Here is a 22,777-nt window from a genome sequence, read left to right as displayed (position 1 = left end):
CTGAGTTTGTGTGGAATGCGGAGTGTATGGAAGCTTTTGGCTCGATTAAGCAGAAGTTGTGTAGTGCTAAAGTTTTACAATCTTATGATCACAATTTGAAATGTTGTTTGACAGTGGATGCCAGTAAATTCGGTCTGGGTGCTGTTTTGACGCAAATGAATGAGGTGCAGGAACATACCATTGGATTTGCGTCAAGAGTACTCAGGCCTAATGAAGTACATTATTCGGTGATTGAAAAAGAGTTATTGGCATGTTGGTGGGGTATAGAAAAATTTAAGTCGTATTTATGGGGAAGACATTTTGTTCTTCAGACAGATCATAAGCCATTAGTTTCTATTCTAAATGGTACCAATGTAAAAAGCAGCACACCAAGAATCGCAAGATTTGCTGCCAGGTTGTTACAATTTGATTTCTCTGTGGTACACATTTCTGGGGGAAAGAACGTGAGGGCTGATTATCTATCCAGGAATCCGATTTCTGAAGACTGTGAAGAGGAAATGGATTGTCAAGATGAAAACTGTTTCATTGCTGTCATCGATTTGGAACGTACTGGGTCGTTCACTGAAACCCAATGGAGAGAAGCGACTTCAAGTGATCATGTTCTCTCTAGAATTTTGACATACATTGAGGAAGGGTGGCCACATGAAAAAAATTTGAACCAGAGTGAACAACCATTTTCAAAGGTGTCTGAAGAACTGTCTATTGAAGATGGGGTAGTGTTGAGAAATGATAAGATTGTTCCTCCTGATGTTATAAGGTATAAGATTATCCAAAAAGCACATGACGGTCATTTGGGTGCTACGTTTACAAAAAAAAGGGTGAGAGAATACTACTGGTGGCCGCAAATGGACAGAGACATTGATACATTAGTCAAATCATGTCTTATTTGTTCATCTAGTGATAAGACTCTCAAAACGTCAAGTCCTCCGCTAAAGCCAATAGAATGTCCAGCAGGTCCCTGGGAAAAGTTAGGAATCGATTTGCTGGGACCTTTTAATTCTCTTCCTCCTAAGTTACGGTATGCTTATGTTGTTATTGATTACTTTTCCAAGTGTCCTCATGTGAAGTTTGTGAGTCATGCAGATTCCACGTCAAGTGTAACGTTTTTAAAGGATGTATTTTTAGAGGAAGGGTTTCCTAAGGAACTTGTGTCGGACAACGGGGTTCAGTTTGTATCTAGTGAATTTGATAGTTTTTTAAATGAGTGTGCCATCAAACATTTGAAAAGTTCTTTCTATCAACCGCAAACTAATGGTTTGGTTGAACGTTTTAATAGAGTGATTGGTGAATGTATTCAGTGGGCGTTAGCCAATGGATGTGTAGTTGACGCCGCTGTTAAGAGTATGCTTTGGTTTTACCGAACAACACCTCACACCACCACAGGGGTATCTCCGTTTGAGGCACTTAAAGGGAGAAAGCCTGCCACTCTTTTTAGGCCAGCTTGGTTGGATAAGTTTTTTAAAAATACTACATGTAAGGAACACATACACTCAAAAATTCGTTCTAATGTGGAAAATGCTCAACGAAGACAGAAAATGTATTATGATAAGAAAAAGAGTGTGAAGGATGTCCAGTTCACAGTGGGTGATTGGGTGCGAATTAAATTGCCAGTTTTTGTGAAGAAAGGTGACTCTAAGTTTTCTGAACCACTTAAGATTGACAAGGTATGTGGTAATGCTGTGCGTGTTGATGGAGGTAACTGGTGGAACATAGGTAAAGTTGTAAAAGTGGAATCAAAGGAGGTTTTGTTGCCGTCTCGAGATAAAGGGGATCATTATTCGAAAGAGAAGGAATGCCTAAAGGTCAAAAAAACTGGAGGAGCAAAGGACTTCAGTTCAAAGAGGGGAAGTCCATGCTTGGATCTTGTGCCTACCAGAAAAAGTGATAGAGTACACAGGTTACCTATAAGATATCGGTGATGTGGATTTGTTTAGGTTGAACATGTTGTCTTTCAATACTTGGCATGTATGTTTATCAAACTATTGTTTGGTTTCCTTAGGGGTATATTTGTAAGTTTTTTTTGTTTTGTTGTTTGTTTTTTTTGTTGTTAAAAAAGAAAACTAATTGTAGTGCTTAAGCACAATGTAATAGCAGCGTGTTCGCTGCGCGGGCCGGTCAGCTGTATTCAGCTGTGTATAAGACCGCACGCGCAGCGGAGACGCTGACACGTGCCCGTGTTTTGGTTCTTCGGTGTTCCTCGTGCTGAATTATGCAGCGAGGAACGCCGGAGATTCCTGAGCAACGGTCGGACGCCGCGGCTGGGGATTTTGACATCGGAGGGCCGACTGCTGGCGCTGGGGTGATTTATTGTTCAGTTTATTCTTGTACCAGTGGAAATAAACAGTTGATGATTGGAACTTACAAGCCTACCTTCGCGTTGTTTCAAGCTCACTTCACTGTTCCCATGAGGAACAAGGTCAAGACTGATTTGCATATGGCTGGGTCCAAACTGAGGTGGCATGGTGAGCAAAAGAACGATGTATTAAACCCAGATCTGTGACTGGGGGTAAGTGTTTGCATTGTTCAGCACTCCGTCCACCATCCTTTTGTGTTGCTAACGTTGCCCTAAGTGGGAAGCGTATGCACAGACGTGGGTCCCTTGCTTACTGTGCTACTGGATTCAAGGTAGCCTGGCTGATGAAGGGTGATACCCTGAAACCGCTCCCAGTATGCTTGTTTCCAGTCCAGGGAGGACCTGGCCTGGCAGTTCGGGATGGACTGTTCCCATGAGGAACAGGGTCAAGAGTGATTTGCACATGGCTAGGTCCAAACTGGGGTGGCATGGTGAGCAAAAGAATGATGGATTAAACCCAGATTTGTGACTGGGGGTGAGTGCATTATTCAGCTCTCCGTCGATCATCCTTTTGTGTTACATAATGAATAGCCTGTGGAACCACTGGAACGTGGTATTTTATTATTGTATTTATATACTACCCTTGGAAGGCAATGAAGCACTTTAAAAATGCGTGGTTTAAATGAATTGCTTGAGAATTGCAAAGAGTGTTTATGTAATGGAACTGGTGGTCATGTAAAGAGCTCCAATAATCTTCCACTCGAGTTTGCGCTATATTTTGAAAAGTGCACTAAGATAAAAATAAGTCTTAGCATAAGGAAAGACACATTAAAACCCATTTATTGGCTGATTTATATAAGGTGAAACCTGAAAACCTGGACGCAGTGTAGCTTCTTGGCTTCAATTTTGTTATCAAACAAATTATTTATTTCACTATAATTCTTTTTTCTTTATTATTGCGTACAAAAGCACTTCCAGATATGTGAGTTCAAACTACCATGTGTGCAAAAATAACAGTTTAAATAGGTACTTTTCAATGCAGTGCTATAATGTGCCTAGTAGTGTCAAGGCTCCCCTGTTCAAGAACAGTAGATGTTATAGCACCCAGAATAATGTTCTAGATGGCTAAATATTTACAAGGCCCCAAAGGCGAGACCTATTGGTTATGCCAATGCGTGTTTAACAGTGCCTCCAGGGGTTTGGTCTCCATCGCTTCTACATTTGTTCATATGCCATACCTCCTGGGGACTCCAACTATCCACTTGCTATACATAACAATACAGTGCCAGATGTAGATACTGCCCCTTCTAAAATAAAAGCTATGTACACCTGGGTCTAATACACACCACGTCTGAAGAGCCTCTTTGAACTTTGTGCACTTTAACCAACACCCCGTTATGGACCAAACAACGTCCAACACCCTATCGAACTAACGGGGGCTATGTGTCCCGTCGAGAAAGACAGCGAGAGATAGAGTGCATGTGTAGAACATGCTAAGCATTTTGTGTGGGCGAAGTGGAGTGTGGTGGTCGCATTTTATAAAAAATATTGGCCAGTGCCATAAATATAAAAGGTTTTCACTCACTTGTGAACGTTATCCCTCTATTAACTAAATGACGACTTTTCCTCCTGGACTCTAGCTTAAAAATGAATAAAAGTTCCACCCTGGTAACATAACATACGTTGCTGACATTATGAGCTCATTTCTTCCGTGGCCAGGCAGACACCAGGCTCAAGGTCTATCTTTATCACGGTGTCACGGCAGGCCTCCAACAGGCCCAGAAGTTTCCAGGGCAAACAGGAGGGATTACGTAAATATCTCGGGCGGGAGCATTTAACGGCCCTGGAACACACAACGAACATCATTATCCCCCTTAAAAAATATGAACTGTGGAAAAATTCAGATGTCTGTCTGCTAGCCAAGGCACACACAAAAACAAAGACATTAAAACAATATATTCGGAAAGAGCGCTGCAGATTTACAGTGGGTTCATCATGATGGCATTACAAAACAGAAAACCGGTGCATTTAGATGTATTAAGAAACGGGTAGAGATGCCTCTTGCAGATGACGTGAGCACATTAATTTCCATTACCGTGGCTAAAGCCATCTCCTATTCAAGGAGGTAGTGACCGACACAGCCTATGGCTGAAGGGGATGGACACATTGGAGCAAATACACAGTGCAAAGATAGAGTACATGTTAATTTTAAATTGACCCTTTTCATACACGGCAAAAATGGAAACACAAATTTGACATGTACACTGTTTTCTCTAAAAACTATAGTTTGTCCTGTCCGTCTCATGACTCCTTTTAGTACATGCAGATTTCACTGTATAACCCCAGGTTAGATGTAGCATTCCTTAAATTCGATGCATACCTTGACTTGAGCCTTGACAACACTACCCGATACAAGAAACTGACAGGTAGATGCTTCCTACGGCCGATGGACAGAATGACTGGATGAACAGTGCTGATGACATATCCTTTCATGTAATAATCTTCTACTTTATTTGGTATATCACACAGAGAGTTGATCTTGATGACTTCAGGATTTGGTATTGCTAAAAGGAAAATGAAAGAGTTTAATTATCTAGAGGTGCACAGCACATAGTTGCAATGGAATACGAAAGAATGACGCCTCATTGTGTATACAGCTTGTAGCAGCGGTCTCGAACAGCCAAACGTCTTCCGTTTGCTTGTCAACCAATTTGTTCCTCTCCGCATTTCTGTTCCCAATCTGCTTTTCTAGAGCTCACCTTGTTCCCCATTTCAGTTAATTTTTTCGCTTGTTCGCACATCACACAATGACCTCCGGCCCCAAGATTAAGATCCCACCTGCGTTACCTGTGTGTATCTAGTCACTACTCCCTCCCACCAATGGTTGTAATATGACACTAAAAGAAGGAAACCGAGCACTCACATCATTAGATAGCCTTTAAGTTTCTGACCTATAAGACCCGTGGTTTTCTATGCAGTTTATGGCCATTGATTAATGAATAAGTGGGCAGGCACTCTGCCTGCAAGACCCTCCATAAAAGAAAGGAGTGGTCCAATTTTGCTGTTAGGATCTTGCAATTCATAATCCCGATTTGCAAGACCCACGATTTCTCAAAGTCTATTTTCGCTGTTTTAGGTTGAACAAATCATTACTCTCTGCGTCCAATGCAATAAAAATAAGGACATTCGTATATTTATATGGATTATTTATGTCTACCTAAAATCTTTCTCTTTAAAAAGCCCATTATTTTAAGGTTCTTTACTAAATAATTGTTTTGGTTTCAAAGTTCTCGACAGAATATCTACTACAGTCACCCGTTCTCTCACGTCCTGAACACAAGAGACACACAGCACCACACTGCAGCAGAGTTTCCCGTTCACACGGTCTCATATTGTCATCCAACTTTAGCATTTGTTCTATGGGTAGCCCACTTCACAACCTAGAGATGTCTTCGTGCAAAGTTCACTTGTTATATCGTGGATTCAGAATTTTCTGCAGTTTATAATATATATTAAACATTTTCATAATGACTTTTGTGCATAAAGCGAGGACTCATCCTCACTGGTATACGTGTGGTTACCCTAACCCATGGATTCAGCACTGCTGGCATACCATGTAAGTCTATAGGTAATTACCCAGAGTGAACCTGTCTGGCAAGCAACAGAGCAATGAACAGAAGGGTGATGGCTCAAGAACCTTTTGTGTTGACAAAGAGGCACAAGGAGGGTGGGCGCTTACAAGGAGTGGGATAATGTTTTGTGAAGATGTAAGTCTGCATCTTCCTATTCCATCTGAGTTGCAGTTATGGGGATACTTAGTGGGTCAGGTGATACTATTCTGTAAAGTCATGCGGCCTTAGGGTCTTCCTGAATTGTAGGAAGGTATTAGGAGTCCCAATGTCAACAGGGACAATGTTCTAGATCACGGGAAAGGAGATTAATAAGACTTGTCGTCTGGTCTTTCCTTTCCTGCGAGTTTCTTGTTTTAGTCTGTTATGTCATGTAAAATTTACAGTGTGGCCTTAGCATTACCATTACCCCTTTGGGTGTGAACCATATTCATCAAAAGGCTGAAGAAATTCGACCAGATCACTGTAACACTCAGCAACCTTTTCTGGCTCCCGCTCCAGGCGTCAGGACAGCTGCACTGCCTACAAGGCCACCGGAAACAAAAACCAACCATACCTCGCTACTAAACTACCCATCTTGGGCTAACAGTGCCACACCAGGAGTCAAGACATTACATAGCGCTACACAGATCTCTGCTAATTAAATGACCTTATTGGTCACACCATTAGGATTCAATCTTTTCTGGAAGAGACAGTTCCATAACCGGGTACAGCACTGGAGGTCACTAACAAACTATCTGTCTTGCTATTCTGGTGTGAAACGCTCAGTTTTCCTATGTGTCAAGTTTGTGCTATGTAATGACTTGAATTAAATGGAAACTAGGTTTCAAAATAATATATAAACTGGTTTTGTTTTGTAAAGCTCTTCTTCAGTATAGAGATTTCCTTATGCTGGAAAGACTGAATTAGAAATGTCTGATCTTATTTTCATTTACCACTAGTGGGATGTGGAGATAAGGAAGATGTGTAATTGCACAAAATTATGACAGGGACAACCAGGTGGTTTAGCTCTCTCCCGAGCTGGTAAGTTATACTATATGTTATATTCAAATATCTGACCCAATCAGTCAGTAAAAAACAGGGCCAAATAAAACAGGTTCCTCCTAGTCCTTGCTTGAAGTGCCTTTTTCTTCTGAAACAATTGTTGAAGGAAAGGAAGGACATTTTAGCTCACTCATGGCCCTCCCCACACTAAACAATGGTAGTAAATAGCATGTTCACAATCTTTAACTTTATGTATATTTCAATACAAGATACACTGTTTGCAATAGACTAATATATCTTCAAAAGTTCTTAAGAAAATACATTTTTCTACCACACTTTTGCCTAGGTATTCACACTTACTTGATGTTACTTACACTGAAGACAACTGTGTGACTTCTTATGAATGACACTAACAAAAAGCGATGTCTTCGGACTAAACAATCACTTCTCTTCAGAAGCTTTTCGAAACAAAATCATAATATAATAAAATATATGTATTATACAAAAGTTACCACAGCTTACTATAAAACACTAACATAAATAAATCTACGTATTCATTATGCCTTTTTCTGTGTGTGTGTGTGTGTGTGGGAGATGTGTAAAAACATATAAAAGTATATTGTAAAAAAGGCAGCCCACGAGAAACCTTTTTTTAGGACTCTATACATGGACAGAAATATGCACATACAATCCACTTATAAAAAGCATTTTTTTTGAGGAGATTTTTTCTCATATGTTGGGCGTACTGATATTGAAGAAACAAGAACAAGTACTCATTCAACAGACAGAAGACCTTCTGAAAGTGAAAGCAAATATACAAAATGAGCAACGTTTGCATCTTAAATCAGGACTGATTCTTACTTCAATAACAAAATGCAATCTGCGTGAAGCAAAGTTTAACTTTCCTAGGTTTGTCGCAAAAGAGAGGATGACATTTTCTGCAAAACAGCCAGAAACAAAAACCTAAGTAATTTGCAGTTTAAACCAAAACCTTTACTCTCGAGCTGAACACAGACAGCACTTTGGACTTGTTTAATAACTGTACGAACAAATATTTGTATTCACGGTCGTAAAATATACAATCCACGTATACTAATATGAGCAGGACAAAACAATTGAGTCGTAAGAAACTGTATAAACATGTTGTGGTAATTCAAACCTACTGATGATATGCTAACCTTTTGACAATTACAGCACAAATGTATCTTCAGATCTCACGATCATGATCCTAATTAAGAGATTAAGAACTTTGATGGTGTCACATACACACACTATTGTTATTCTGATTATTCTGCTTATTCTGATTTAAACAAAGCGTATTAAATTAAAAGATACGAGAATTACCTAAAAAAAAAGCTAAAGATATGATTAGTCAGGTCAAAACATCGTAAACACAGTTTACTAAATAGTTACTGCAGAACCTTTCCATACACAGAAAATAAAAACATTGTGAGCCACTTCAGTATAAATAAAAATCAGAAGGGTCTTTATACCTGCAGATAGTTAATCAGCTGCAGATCTTAAAATTCGTAAGTTTCTTCTTGAAATAGCTTACAATAGCGAACTATTCAAACAATATACAATAATAAACTGTTTAAGCAGTTTTAAATAATGCCATTTAAAACATACAGACCCTAATATAATTTTACAGAATACAATTATACAACTTCGAATAAAGGTTAATTAGGAAGCATGGGCACTTTGAAGTTATGCCTGAGGTTACAAGGATGCATGTGCACCATGGGTATTTCAGGTTCACCCACATTAAAGAGTTTCATGGGAAGAACCTCTTGCTTACGAGAATTCTTGCCTAAGTATGAAGGTCTCTAAATAAGAAACATATCAAGGGATAGGACATCTGTTTATAGAGAATTCTAATAATCTTTTTAGATTGAAGAAATCCAGGCATTGCTTTATAGGAGATGCACGAAATACATAGGGCCAGATTTAAGAAAAGTGATGTTACATTGTAAGTAGCGCCACTTTTCGTGGTGCCCCTTGTGCCCCCCTACTGCCACCACGTGTGCGTTGTATTTAAAATACGGTGCACCATGGCGCAGGGTAGGGTGCAATAGTGTCAACATTTCTGGCGCTATTGATGTACTGTTCAGGGTTAGCGCCAAAAGTTTGGCATTACCCCTGTACAGTACATAGGGGCCCACTGAAAACCACGGCATGCACCCTTTAACGCCTGCTCTGAGCAAGCGTTAAAAATGCCAACAAAAATTACACAAAGAAATCTTTTATATTTCTTTGTGCCATTTCGTTCCCCCCGCCCAAACGGGGGAAGTCCCCCATTGCATACATTATGCCTGACGCAGGCATAATGTGGCGCAAGGGGTTACAAAGTGGCGCTATGCATGCATGGCGCCACTTTGTAAATTTGGTGCAGTGATTTTGGCCTCGCTGGGTCACATTAGCATAAAAAAATGACTCTAATGTGCCGCAAGGAGACGTTAGGGGCTCTCAAATATGCCCCATAATCTCTACTAAGTGAATCTTGTACGATGGTGAAGGGAGAATTTGTTTCACTGCCTCAGTCCCTGAATTTTATCTGGGCACTAGCCTAGGAGGATTCAAGGATACCCTTGAATTATGTATGTGTATTACTGCCACTGTGTACTCACAGGTAACAGCACCAAGGGTCTTCAATATGCCGATGGCACACAAATCTACTTGAAAGTTTCCTCTGCTTCAGACATTCAACGCCTCAAACACTCCTTTCAAATCATCCATACCTTATGTCCAGTGCCTTCCTGATGCTCAAGCCAATCAAGACAGAATTTCTGTTATTTGCCAAGAACAACAAACATGAACCACCACAAACCTTGCTTGATAATATGAACCTTGATGCCTTTGAATGTCAAATTACACCAAATGCCAAGACACCTGGATTCACACTAAACACCAACCTCACCCTCAAGGAACACATTGCCAAGAAAATAACATGGTACCAGCTCTCTCTTCTGAAGGAAGTTAAACTGTTTTTTCAAGTATATAAATTCAGAACCTCTGCTGAAGCCCCGTGTACTGTCGCATCTGGATGGTGGTAATAGTAACCCCCTGCTCTATGCCTCCCAGACTCCATTTAGGCACCTCTTTAGGGTGTCCTACACCCCATAGCACATCTTATCCAGAGTCTGAAGAAATATGATCACATCACCCCCACTCTAACAGAACTCCATTGGCTCCTCCTTTCGGCGCACACCATTCTCAAAGTCAGCTGCATCATTTACAAAGCATCATGAACATCATCCCTTACTTAACTTGTAGACAAGCTCACTGTCTCTTTTGGTTCTCGGCACACCCACAGCCGGAACACCATAAGACTGCAGACTAAGTGAAAATAAAAATAAAAACATAGCAGCAGGCCCTTTTCATCTATACACCCAAGTACCTCATCTAACACTTGCTGAAGTTATTAATGCTTTTTTTACTTGAAAAGTACTTAAATCTCATTAAAAAATTAAGATGTTGTATAGCGCACTGCAACTTGCGAAGTTGCGCTTTTGGAAACTGCCTGCCTAGAATGACTTGGGAGGACAGCATTGCAGGGAACTTTCTTAAGTGAAGACTTCAGTGAATTGTGGTTCAGGAATTTGGCTGTACTCCATTCCACTGTGGTGCTGGCAAGGCAGGAATGGCCTGAGAGATAGTACTAAGTTAGGATGTATTGTCGACTGCCAACAGTAAAAGGGCCTGAATAGTTTGGACAGTGGGGTGGGCTGGCGTGATTGGCCTCAGTCAAAAGGGATGCATTTTACAGTGGGAGTAGACTGGCATAATTGGCATTGGCCAGAAGTGACTTCCACCATTGGAAAGGCCTGGGTAGATTGCACAGAAAGGAAATAAATGGTCAGTCGGCGTTGATTTTTTTGGCCAACACAACTCAGCAAAGTAATGTAATGCTAGAGAAGTGAAACTAGAGACATTTATGAAAAACTATACAAAGGTCACACATCTGCCAAAATCCTGGTGGACCAGTACTTGAGAATACTCCCATCTCAAACTAAATACCTCCAAAACTGAAATACTCACATGTGGTGACTGGAAACATTATGACCCTCTGTGCGGCTGGCCTGACGATCTCGGACCACCTCCTCAATTATCCAAGGAAGTGAAAAACCTAGGAATCACCATGGATTCCAAACTAACTTTGAATGCCCAAGTAGACAAATTAGCACGCACCAGCTTCATCACCTTAAAGACTTTACGACGCATTTTCCCTCACCTCGGATTTCCACACAAGGTGCAAGCTACTATCTCACTTGTATTATCCAAACTGGATTATGCCAATAGCCTGGATCATCTCTATCTGTTATGAAAAAACTACAACGTATCCAGAATTCCGCAGCCAGGCTACTACTACATATAAAGCCGCAAGCCCACATCTCCCCTGCCTTGAGAGCACTACACTGGCTACCCGTTGCCAGAAGATGCACTTTCAAGCTGCTTTGTATCACCCACAAAGCTATACATGGAACAGGACCGCTTTTCATCAGAAAGAAAATTACCAAATACATCCAACAAAGAACCCTCCGCTCAAGACTGGCGCCCCGCCTTAGAACACCACCATACAAGAAAAAGACTGTAGGTGGTACATCCTTCTCCGTCCAAGCAGCCAAACTATGGAATTCATTACCCCCAACTATAAGAGCCACAGATAACTTTCTTGTTTTCAGGAAACTACTCAAGAGTTGGCTCTTTCCTTCATAACCACCTTTTTCAAACAACTATGAACTGCATATGCCATTGGGGATAAATATTTTTTTCAGATTATATGTATATTTCTATTGATTTATAGTTTCTTTGGAAACTAAAGCAAGGCTGTGCGCCCAGAGATCCCATAGCAGAAAAAGATCTAGAATCCTTCCTGGAGGTGAACTGATGATGTACTAGAGCGTAATCTGTATCTGACTGTGACGCGCAGGTTTCTATCTCCCTCTCCTGGAGACACAGAGTAGAAGGTTCTCCCTTTATGAAGCACCTGTAAGCTCCGCCCGCTGAGCCACGCCCCGTCCACCCTCGAAGTAGGTAAAGGAATTCCCCCCTTTTACCAGGATGACGGACAGCCTTCCAAAACGACCCCACTGCGTTTACCGCCGATTCCGGTGGTGCGTTGCTGATGCGCAGAAGCACGAGGACATCTCCACAGAGACACACTAGTAACAATAACATTGCCAAAGGCACACAAGGTTGCTGGAGACGTTTACCCCGTGGCCCATCAGGTACCCCTAGTGTACAATATAAACGGGGCGTATAAAACATGCTAGGTAACGCTTACTGACATACTCGTAGAAAATACTCTGGTTGTTTCGGTCACGATGCTCATTTTTACAGAAACTAAACCTCAACAGGAAACACTTACCAATATAAACGTAGCAGGTGCCCCAGTTGAAGCTCAGCTTCTGGAAAGGACAAGCCACCCTAACTCTCGGGCTTGGCAAAGATAAAGCAAGGCTGTGCGCTCAGAGATCCCATAGCAAAAAAAGATCCAGAATCCTTCCTGGAGGTGAACTGATGATGTACTAGAGCGTAATCTGTATCTGACTGTGACGCGCGGGTTTCTATCTTCCTCTCCTGGAGGCACAGAGTAGAAGGTTCTCCCTTTATGAAGCACCTGTAAGCTCCGCCCGCTGAGCCACGCCCCGTCCACCCTCGAATGTAGGTAAAGGAATTCCCGCTTTTTACCAGGATGACGGACAGCTTTCCAAAACGACCCCACTGCGTTTACCGCCGATTCCGGTGGTGCGTTGTTGATGCACAGAAGCACGAGGACATCTCCACAGAGACACACTAGTAACAATAACATTGCCAAAGGCACACAAGGTTGCTGGAGACGTTTACCCCGTGGCCCGTCAGGTACCCCTAGTGTACAATATAAACGGGGCGTATAAAACATGCTAGGTAACGCTTACTGACATACTCGTAGAAAATACTCCGGTTGGTTCGGTCACGATGCTCATTTTTACAGAAACTAAACCTCAACAGGAAACACTTACCAATATAAACGTAGCAGGTGCCCCAGTTGAAGCTCAGCTTCTGGAAAGGACAAGCCACCCTAACTCTCGGGCTTGGCAAAGATAAAGCAAGGCTGTGCGCTCAGAGATCCCATAGCAAAAAAAAGATCCAGAATCCTTCCTGGAGGTGAACTGATGATGTACTAGAGCGTAATCTGTATCTGACTGTGACGCGCGGGTCCTATCTTCCTCTCCTGGAGGCACAGAGTAGAAGGTTCTCCCTTTATAAATCACCTGTAAGCTCCGCCCGCTGAGCCACGCCCGGTCCACCCTCGAAGTAGGTAGGGAATTTCCGCCTCTTGCCAGGATGAGGGACAGCTTTCCAAAACGACCCCACTGCGTGCCAGGATGAGGGACAGCTTTCCAAAACGACCCCACTGCGTTTTACCGCCGATTCCGGTGGTGTGTTGTTGATGCGCAGAAGCACGAGGACATCTCCACAAAGACGCACTAGTAACAATAACATTGCCAAAGGCACACAAGGTTGCTGGAGACGTTTACCCCGTGGCCCATCACGTACCCCTATTGTACAATATAAACAGGGTATATAAAACATGCTAGGTAACGCTTACTGACATACTCGTAGAAAATACTCCGGTTGTGTAGGCCACGATGCTCATTTTACATAAACTAAACCTCAAAGGAAGCACTTACCAATATAAACGTAGCAGGTGCCGCAGTCGAAGCTCAGCTTCTGGAAAGGACAAGCCACCCTAACTCTCGGGCTTGGCAAAGATAAAGCAAGGCTGTGCGCTCAGAGATCCCATAGCAGAGGAAGATCCAGAATACTTCCTGGAGGTGAACTGATGATGTACTGGAGCGTAATCTGTATCTGACTGTGACGCGCGGGTTTCTATCTTCCTCTCCTGGAGGCACAGAGTAGAAGGTTCTCCCTTTATGAAGCACCTGTAAGCTCCGCCCGCTGAGCCACGCCCCGTCAACCCTCGAAATAGGTAGGGGAATTTCCCACCTCTTGCCAGAATGATGGACAGCTTTCCAAGGCGACCCCACTGCGTTTGCCGCCGACTCGCGTGGTGCGTCGTTGATGCGCAGGGGCGCGAGGACATCTCCGCGGGGACGCACTAGTGGCAATGACATTGCCGGGGGCACACAAGGTTGCTGAAGACGTTTTTGCCCCCGTGGCCCATCACGTACCCTAGTGTACAATGTGGACGCGGCAGATGCCGCGGTTTGAAGCTCACCTTCTGGAAAGGACGGCCCACCCTGGCTCTTGGGCTTAGCAGGGATGGGGCGGGGCGGGGCTGTGCGCTCAGAGATCCCATGGCGGAGGGGATCTGGAATCCTTCCTGGAGGTGAGCTGATGATGTGCTGGAGCGTGGTCTGTGTCTGACTGGGACGCACGGTTTCTGTCTTCCTCTGCTGGAGACACAGAGTGGAGGGTTTCTCCCTTTGTGGAGCACCTGTGGGCTCCGCCCGCTGGGCCACGCCCCGTCCACCCTATAGGTAGGTGGGGGAGTTCCCGCCTTTTTACCAGGATGATGGATGGACGACTAAGTATTTTTTACCCATGTTTCTAATTATGTATTGTATGTGCAGATGTGTGTGTATAGTCATGTGCGTTTGTGTGTATAAATATATATATATATGTGTATATGTTGTTTCTGTGCCTGGCATGTTTCTATGAATTTCTGCTCTCTTTTTATCACACTTATCTACTCATCGCTCTTATGTCATGTCTCTATCAAACTATCCTCCATTCTCACTCGGACTCATCCCAAATCCCTTCGACCACTTCCATCTCCTAAATATCTCTGCCTAAGCTCATCCCTCCACCCCCACATCTAACTCACCAAACCTCACTCTACCTCTGTGACCTCCCACACAACCCTACTAAATTCTCCTGCATTCATCTCACCCTGCTACTATGCTCTCCCTAACCCTTCCACATCCTCTTTCCCCTCCGCCCCCCTTTTATTCATCTCAAGCCTTTGGATTGAGCAAATGAAGGATAAACTCCCAATTAACACTTCTGGATTTCTTTCCTCCTCCACCCCTCCATTACTCCAGTCAATCTAACTAACAAACTCTCATATCCGCAACTCAAATTAACTCATAATAATACTAAAACTGTACTCCTTATTAAATTATACTAATCCATCACTAATTCTTGTTGGGTACCGGAGTAGCGTGCTACTCATCGAAAAGCGCTTCGACGCCTCGTCAGGGGTAGTAAGCGCTATATAAATACGATTACAATACAATACAATCTCTCGCCCATCCTGACCAAAATGGATTTGTACCAGGTTGCAACACATCCATTCATATTAGACAATTTTTCATTGTGATGGACCAGGCCTCATAACGGTATCCACGAGCAGTGTACCTAATATTTGATCTCAAAAAGGTTTTAGATTCCCCATCCTGAGAATATCTCTTTGAGGTCCTACAGACAGCAGGTCTAGGCCAACATCTGCTGGCTTACACCAAACTGCTCTACACAAACCCGTCCTCTAGGGCATGCATTAGTCATTTGACCTCACTTCCCTTTCCTATAGGCTGTGGTACACACCAGGGTTACCCTCTCTTATCCATCCTATGTTCAATAACCATGGAAACGTTGGCCCATCACCTTAGAGCAGCAGGCCAATGTTGGGGGATCCCTCTGGACGAGACCACACGTGCTGTGTCACTCTACACACTTGATTTGCTCCTGTATATCTGAGACACATCAGCAGACACATCTTCACTATCGGCTACCTTTCAAGACTTTGAGGCAGCAGTGGGCCTGCGAGTGAACTAGGAGAAATCATGTGCCTTCTCGCTCTGCCACGCCACTCCTTCAGTCAATCTGAATGGGTGACGTTCCAGTAACCTGGAAGACAGAAGCACCCTGATATCTAGGAATTCGATTATACCACTCCCAAAAAGACCTGTTCGAAGGCAACTTGAAACATGATTTCACAGCCCTCACCTCTCAAATGCATTTCTCTCAGAGGCTTCCTCTGGCCCTAACAGGGAAGACAGCGCTCTCCAAGATGATCATTCTCCCTCGTCTCGTTTACTACTTCGTAAACATGCCAGTAATCACACCCCGCCGATTTTTCCGTGACTTCACCCATTTGCTAGGGGACCTGTTTGGAACAACAGGAAACAATGTGTAGCCCTTCAAAAACTTCAATTGCTGGTAGGTCAGGGAGGGCTCTAGGTGCCATCCTTTAAAACCTATTATTTGGCGGCCCTGCTCCAATGGGTATCTAGATGGTCGGCAGACAAAAACACCTATGAAACGAGCAAAGGAGATGGCCCTCTCCCCGCCTACATATTATGCAAGCTCCAACACCCCACTATCGAGCCACACCACTCAAGGTCCCTACACAAGTGGATCATGCAAAAATGTCTAGCCCAGGTTTTTCATCTGACGAAAAATGTCATATCATAAGCCCCAAATAACCCTCTAGAGGGACTGCCAGACCCCTTAGGCCTGTTCACAGATGATCAGCTAGCAGAATGGCATGCACATGCAATAGACACGGTAGAAGACCTCTTTTGAAGTGCCCAGATCCTCACATTCAAACAAATTTGTCATTCGTCAAGATTATGCCGTCTCTCCAGGCCAGTGCCTCACACACGGGCAGCTTCTGGTGGCCATTCGTTCGCTGTGGGGAGCGCTAGATGAAGAACCGCCTGTACATGCGGTAATACTCGCCCATTACTTCATGGGTAGTGGGCGACATCTTATAACGTGGCTGTACAAAGCTATTAGGGAACACAGGAACACCCCTCTGGTCCATCTCAGGCACCTCTCGGAGGAGGACTTGGCAAGACCATTACATGACTCCAAGTGAATCAAAGGCCTGAAATTCCCGAAACCTGTTTCACAGAATGCATGTTTTAAGAATATTCAGCATATGATTCTACACAGGGCGTAACTCATACTCTCCTGACTAAATTAAAAGTTCCCCACAGCCAATCTCACTTGCCCTAGATGTCCCACCCAGGTCAAAGACCTCCAACATAAGGCTTTGGTACTTCCCAAGTATAGCAAACTTCTGGCATGACATGCACATCTCGGGGGGCACTGAGGGGAGGCACAAAAAGCTCTGAGCTACATTGGGAAGAGGTCAGCGCCCTGTAGCAGCAGCCTGGGATGTCATGCTCATGCAATTTAAGGACCTAACTGAGGCTGATCTCCCTACAACACCATGCCAAATATGATGATCCACAGCCTCCAGGGTACTCCAGGGACCATTTAGTGCCATATTCCACGACTTAAAAAGGTCACATTTTTGCTAGAGAATTAACCTAACCTCTCCCCATGAGGACTCAGTCCTTTTCCCCGTCCCAATGGCCTTTTGAGATATGTCCACATAAGCACCGCTCAGACAGCTATTACTGCGCCTGACCTTTCCCTTCCCCTTTAGGCGCACTCCAGGTCCACCAATCTTACGAATATCAACTGCCTCCCTACACCACTGTCACCTGTGCACCTCCCACATCCCCTTTCATCACTCCTCACCCTATCACCCTTCTTAGTCTTTTGTACCTGTTGTCAGAAGCTTTTGAAATGCTGTTACTTATTGGGCCCTTACTATCATTTCAGGACATGTAGAGTGAAGCAGAGTCACAATGAGACCTTACGGAGCAACACAGAGCACAGCAATAAAAGTACTCATACCTCATTATGAGCCAGTGCATCTTTTTCTCTACCTACAGACAGACGCCCAAGCCAAAGACTACAATTAGCTGACATCTACTATGTACATTGATTGTGAATGTCTTAAAGCCTATAGTATTGTATTCTTTAATGCCAAAACCACAATGTGTCTGATGTATGCAGTCCATTCCGGCTTTTTTCGTATTATGTTGACGGATGCTTAAAATAAAAAAAATAAAAAACAATAAACATTGTTTGCATTGAAGACCAAGTGAGGAAGGCATCTGTAAGAATGTCTTCTCTCTATCACGCTATTTCAGGCTGCTAGATCTGTGCATACCATGGCAATAACAGACATCATTTACTCCTGGACTCAAGAAAGACGCTGCAAATGAAATGTCAACAAAACAATGACACAATGAGAAAATGCCATAGTATTCAAAGAGAAGGCCAAACCCAGAATCGAGGGTGTAGAAAACCATGCACTTGACCTTATGCCAGAAAAGATGGGAGGTCCTACTGCTATGGAATTTCAAGTAAAGGTCAAGGGGCTTCCAGAATTTAGTATTCTGCAAACTAACATACTCTGACCCACACTCAGGATATATACAAAGTTCAGGTCAAAGCCTGGATTAAATGGGGAATCTGTATTTATGAGCAGTCTAATTTGTATTATTTTTCTTTTCTTGCGCTTAGCATAACAATTCTTGATATGAGGCTGCTATTTTGCTAAACTCTCACAGTTTATATTACGTGTAAAGAGATAGACTGAGTGAATCGGCCTGGCTGAAATAATCTGGGTGCATTATACAAGGGGGACCAGCTTGACTAGTAAGATCTTTGTCAGGGGAAGGATATTCAGGATCCTGACTTGGCTTTATTTACCATAGAACTACAGCAATACAAAAAATGCTGCATTTTAATGAGAATAAATCTACTAGCACTGAATAATAATTGCTGTTACCTGAACCACAAGGACTAGTTTAGTTTAGTTTATTTAAAAAATGCATGGTTATTTAAAACCGTTGCACATGTAACCACAAAAACAATATTAAAAAGTGGAAACTTACATTGTGAATTAATCCGGCGCACAGCTAGTCAGACACTTAATTAAAAACCATGAAGTGCAATTCAAAGTGCAGAAACAACAGTAAAGGATCAGTGCCTAAGCTGATACGTGCAGTGCTGCAATAAAAAAATAGTTGATTGAGGTCCGTAGAGAGCAATTCAGGAGACAGCACTGGGTCGGTGGCAGGAGCGTACTTGAAAATTAGTCTGTACCTTAAAGATTTAGGAGCTTACCCTCAAGCATGTCTAAGTATTTCACCGACGCGCAGCTAACTTGTGTGTCCTCCCCATTAAAACCGGCTGATTCCAGAGTGGCCGAAGGATTGCTCTCCAATCGTCCATGCTACCTTTGCAAATATATATCTGGTGTACCAGCGCCTCTGGAGCTAGCCCGCAAAGCCGGCATAGCCCCGTTATGTCTCTTTGTTTCCATGGAGGTAGATGTGTATATGTTGGCAAGCATCCCATTTGGTACTTCATGATGGCTGCCTTGACTCAAGCTTTGATAGTTATTCCCAAATTCGGATGTGGGGTAAGTTTGGTTTATGATGACAGAGTAAACCAAGCATGCTATCTCCTATCAAATGCCTCTTTATCTGCTAGCAACGAGTAAATCTTAACACTTTCATTAATTAGCAGCTTGGCGATATGAACTAAAGTGTTCACCATCAGTTAGACCTAGTGATTCCAAGGAGGTACATACCTAAAACCTGGCTAAAGAGTTGGACATCACGTTAATTTCCACCCAGAGGAGGGAGCTTAGTGTGGCAGGACTTGCTGCCTTGAGTTTATAACACAGTTTGACATATGCTCCATTCCTCGCTAATGACTGTCTCACTAGGCCAAACTCAAGGCCCAGCTGTGCGGGTGACGATAGATTTAAAAGTTCTGGTGACTATCTTTTCAAGGAAAACACCGCCTCTTCCTCTCAAAGTTTCACTGCCATATGCGATAGTGGGGACCAGCTTAGCCTGGATCACTGTTAGCAGAGGTAGATAAGTCAAGCTACCTGTGGTGATTTTCAGGCACTTGAATGTGGACTAGAGGGAAAGGGATTTCTGCCTTAGTGCTTCTATGTGGGGCTTGAAAGAGTCATTGTTATCTTTGAGAAATCCCAAGTATGTGTATTCCTGCACCACTTCTATTCTGCTGTCGTCCCGGTACCACTGGTGCGAGTGCCGAGGAGTTGTCCTGAAGGACACTGTTTTAGATTTTTTCAAGGTGATAATCAGGGAATTCTCATTGGAGTACTCAGCTGTAAACTTCAGAAGTCTATGTAGCCCGATTCTGGTACGACTTAGAAGAATCAGATCGTCGGCGTACATCAGGCATGGCTGGGCGCTTTTCCTTAGTTTCGGGAGGGTGGTGAGAGTTGACTTGCTCTAAGCTGGTTGGTAGGTTGGCCAAGAAAAGATTGCAAAGAAAAGGAGCTAGCCCACACCCCTGTCCTAAGCCCTGAGAAGTTGGTATTTTTCTAGAAAGATGTGCTCCGTCCCTCAGTTTAATTCTCACCCAGGTGCTTGTATGGATAAGAATTATCACTCTTAGCAGATGGTACAGAATGTTCCAATTTGCATGTTTGGTCTATAATTTGCCTCTGTCTACCCGGTCAAAAGTGGCCTTGTAGTCTATAAACGAGAGGTAAAGAGCTGATTTGGCCCACCTGCTTTGATCAAACAGTAATGATACCCCCATAAGAGTGGCTGTTGTACCTATCCCTTTAGAAAAGCCTGTTTGATTGAACAGGATTAGGTCTTTATCTGATGCCCAGACTTCTAGTTCTTCCAGAAGGCAACCTGCAAAGAACTTGGATTCAAAGTCCAAAAGCGCTATTAGCCAATAGTTTGCTGGATCATTAGATGAGCCCCCTTTGAAGATTGGGGAGATTATTGAGCCTCTCCATGAATGCAGGATGGAATTGGAGGAGGTTATGCTATTGTAAAGCACTGACAGATGAGTTACCGAAGAACTGACCTTCTTTCAAAAATGAGGCAGGAATTCCATTGGAGCCTGGAGCCCCTTCCCTCCGGCTTTTGATTATTCACCACTCACCTGCTTCTGATTAAATAAGTAGACAACTTAGGCTCCTGGGTTAGTTTGTGATTTAAAGGGCCAAAGTGCTCGAAAACATGCACATGCCAGGTGGCTTCAGAAATATTTATTGTAGCTTTGAGTTGTGTTGTACTATCCAGGCAGTTCACCTGCTTCCAGAATTTTGCATGCCTGTTTGTCTTAGGAACATGCAAGAGCGCAGTTGCTAAACTTGACGTCGCAACCCTTTGACGTTCCCACAAGTGTTTCCTGTAGGCAAGTCTGGATTTGGACACCAGCATCTTTGAGGCTACATTTCTGGGGTTTCATTGACATAGGTGTAAGGCTCTGTTTAGATCTCGTTTTAATATCCTGGTTTCCTGGCTTGGTGGTGGTTCCCTGATGCTGTTGTTGTGACTAGATGGTCCTGGTTTATAAGGGCTGGAGCCCACAAACACTTCAGCAAACTGATCCCAGGCTATTTGTACAGAAATTCTGCATTCGGATATTTTGATCCACTTTTGTTTGCCCTCTTCTGATAGACCAAGAAGGGTATCTGATGACCATTTGAGCTTTTTACCATCATATGTGTATGTCATGCACTGAGATGCATCTGTTTGGTTCGTGATGGTCTAGCGTGGTGGTAAGGAACAGTTCTTGTGGTAGGTGATCGCTTTCGCTTCTCGCTGTGATCTGGAGCTTAGAGACATGTTGAAACAAAGAAGATGAAAGAACTGTAAAGTCGATTAACGTGTGCACTGTCTGATTGTGAAAAGAAAAGGAGGGCTGCTGATCTGTGTTAAAGCAACCATTGGCTACTCGTAGGTTCATGTATTCCAAATCATTTGTTAAAGATCTCCACAGTTTGTCAGTCTTAAAGACTCCATTTGAAGTTTATTCGGAGACCTGCCAAAAAACAATCTGAGCCACAATTGCTTCCTCAGAGCTTCCTGTACCCAGTAGGTTCATATTAAAACTTCCTGAGAGGATCCACTCAAGGCAGGAGGAACTGTCCTGCAGCTCCACTATTTCCTTGGCCAGGTATGCTTTAGCCACCAACTCATAATCCTTTTTCATGAGGCTATAGATAGTCATAATAGCTAAACTGAAGCTTAATTCAGAGAGAGTAGAACCATTTGTAAGTTTTTGTAGTTAGCCAGGTGCAAAAGGTGACTCCCTTGTTTGGAAGAGTGGATATAAATGGCTAAACCTCCCCTTGGGCGACCATAACGGACTCTTTTTATGGCTGGCACATAGTAGTTTACATATCCTGGGATCACTGGGGAGATTTTGGCCCAAGCCTCTTGCAGCATGATTATTTTAAAGGAGGTTAAGTAGTTCAGTGTTTCTTTGTCACCAAGTTTGTCAAGTAGGCCATTAACGTTCCAGGAGTATATATTTAATTCACCTTTAGACTCTGAGGCACCAGAGGCTGGTCTGCTTATTCGTAATTGCCTTGCTGTTGAGTTCAGGGTGCCTGGGAGCCAGCCCCCGTCATGACGATGAACAAGCACTTTGAAAGGTAGCAACGATAATGATTGTGGAGCAGGAGGCAATGACAACTTGCTTTATGTACTCCTTAGGATTCCACCGGGTGCTTTTTTTTGGAGACTTGAAACCTCGGTTACCTGTTCTTGAGAGTAGAAGGTGTGGGTATGCTGGTTCAATGGCAGGAGTAACCTGAACGCCCCACTTCCTAAAATGCCCTGCTGCCTCCCAAAACCTGGTTGGTGACTTCGCTGAAGGTCCAAGTCAACTTGGTAGTCTCATATCTTTGAGTTGAGCAAGGTGGTAAAAATTCCACAGAAACAATGTCAGCGGTAGCCAAGTTCACGGTGTCGCACATTTGGCTCAGCAAACAAAGAATGTTGCCCCGGTTAAGCAAGTCAAATTATACCCTTGACCTGTATTCAAGAAACATTAAAATTGCGCTGGTGCTTATGCAACCATAGGAGAATGCTGACGGTTGTACTGGCCGGGGTTCCAGAGACTGTGACTTAGGTGTCCTTGGTAGCTGGTTAAGGGTAGGTGGAAGCTTGAGTCCTTAATACTGATCGTGAATAGCTACTGGGGACCTGGGGCTCCAAGTCGACGGCTCTTGTGAGAAGTCAATCCTGGGACTCCTTGACTGTGAATG

The 22,777-nt window shown here is 43.4% G+C and overlaps 1 protein-coding gene across 4 annotated transcripts in view; it reads right to left on the bottom strand.

The window, feature by feature from the left end:
• The window catches only part of RFTN2 (raftlin family member 2), a 478,219-nt gene that overhangs the window by 228,471 nt on the left and 226,971 nt on the right, over nt 1–22,777 (bottom strand). For all 4 annotated transcript variants that reach the window (XM_069225820.1, XM_069225818.1, XM_069225822.1 and 1 more), the window contains one exon: nt 4,674–4,857. In XM_069225820.1, coding sequence (XP_069081921.1) covers nt 4,674–4,857 — 184 coding nt within the window. The remainder of the gene's footprint in view (nt 1–4,673; nt 4,858–22,777) is intronic.

The sequence above is a fragment of the Pleurodeles waltl genome, chromosome 3_1, assembly GCF_031143425.1.
Source record: "Pleurodeles waltl isolate 20211129_DDA chromosome 3_1, aPleWal1.hap1.20221129, whole genome shotgun sequence".
Lineage (NCBI taxonomy): Eukaryota > Metazoa > Chordata > Amphibia > Caudata > Salamandridae > Pleurodeles > Pleurodeles waltl.
This window is presented reverse-complemented; position numbering and strand designations above follow the sequence as displayed.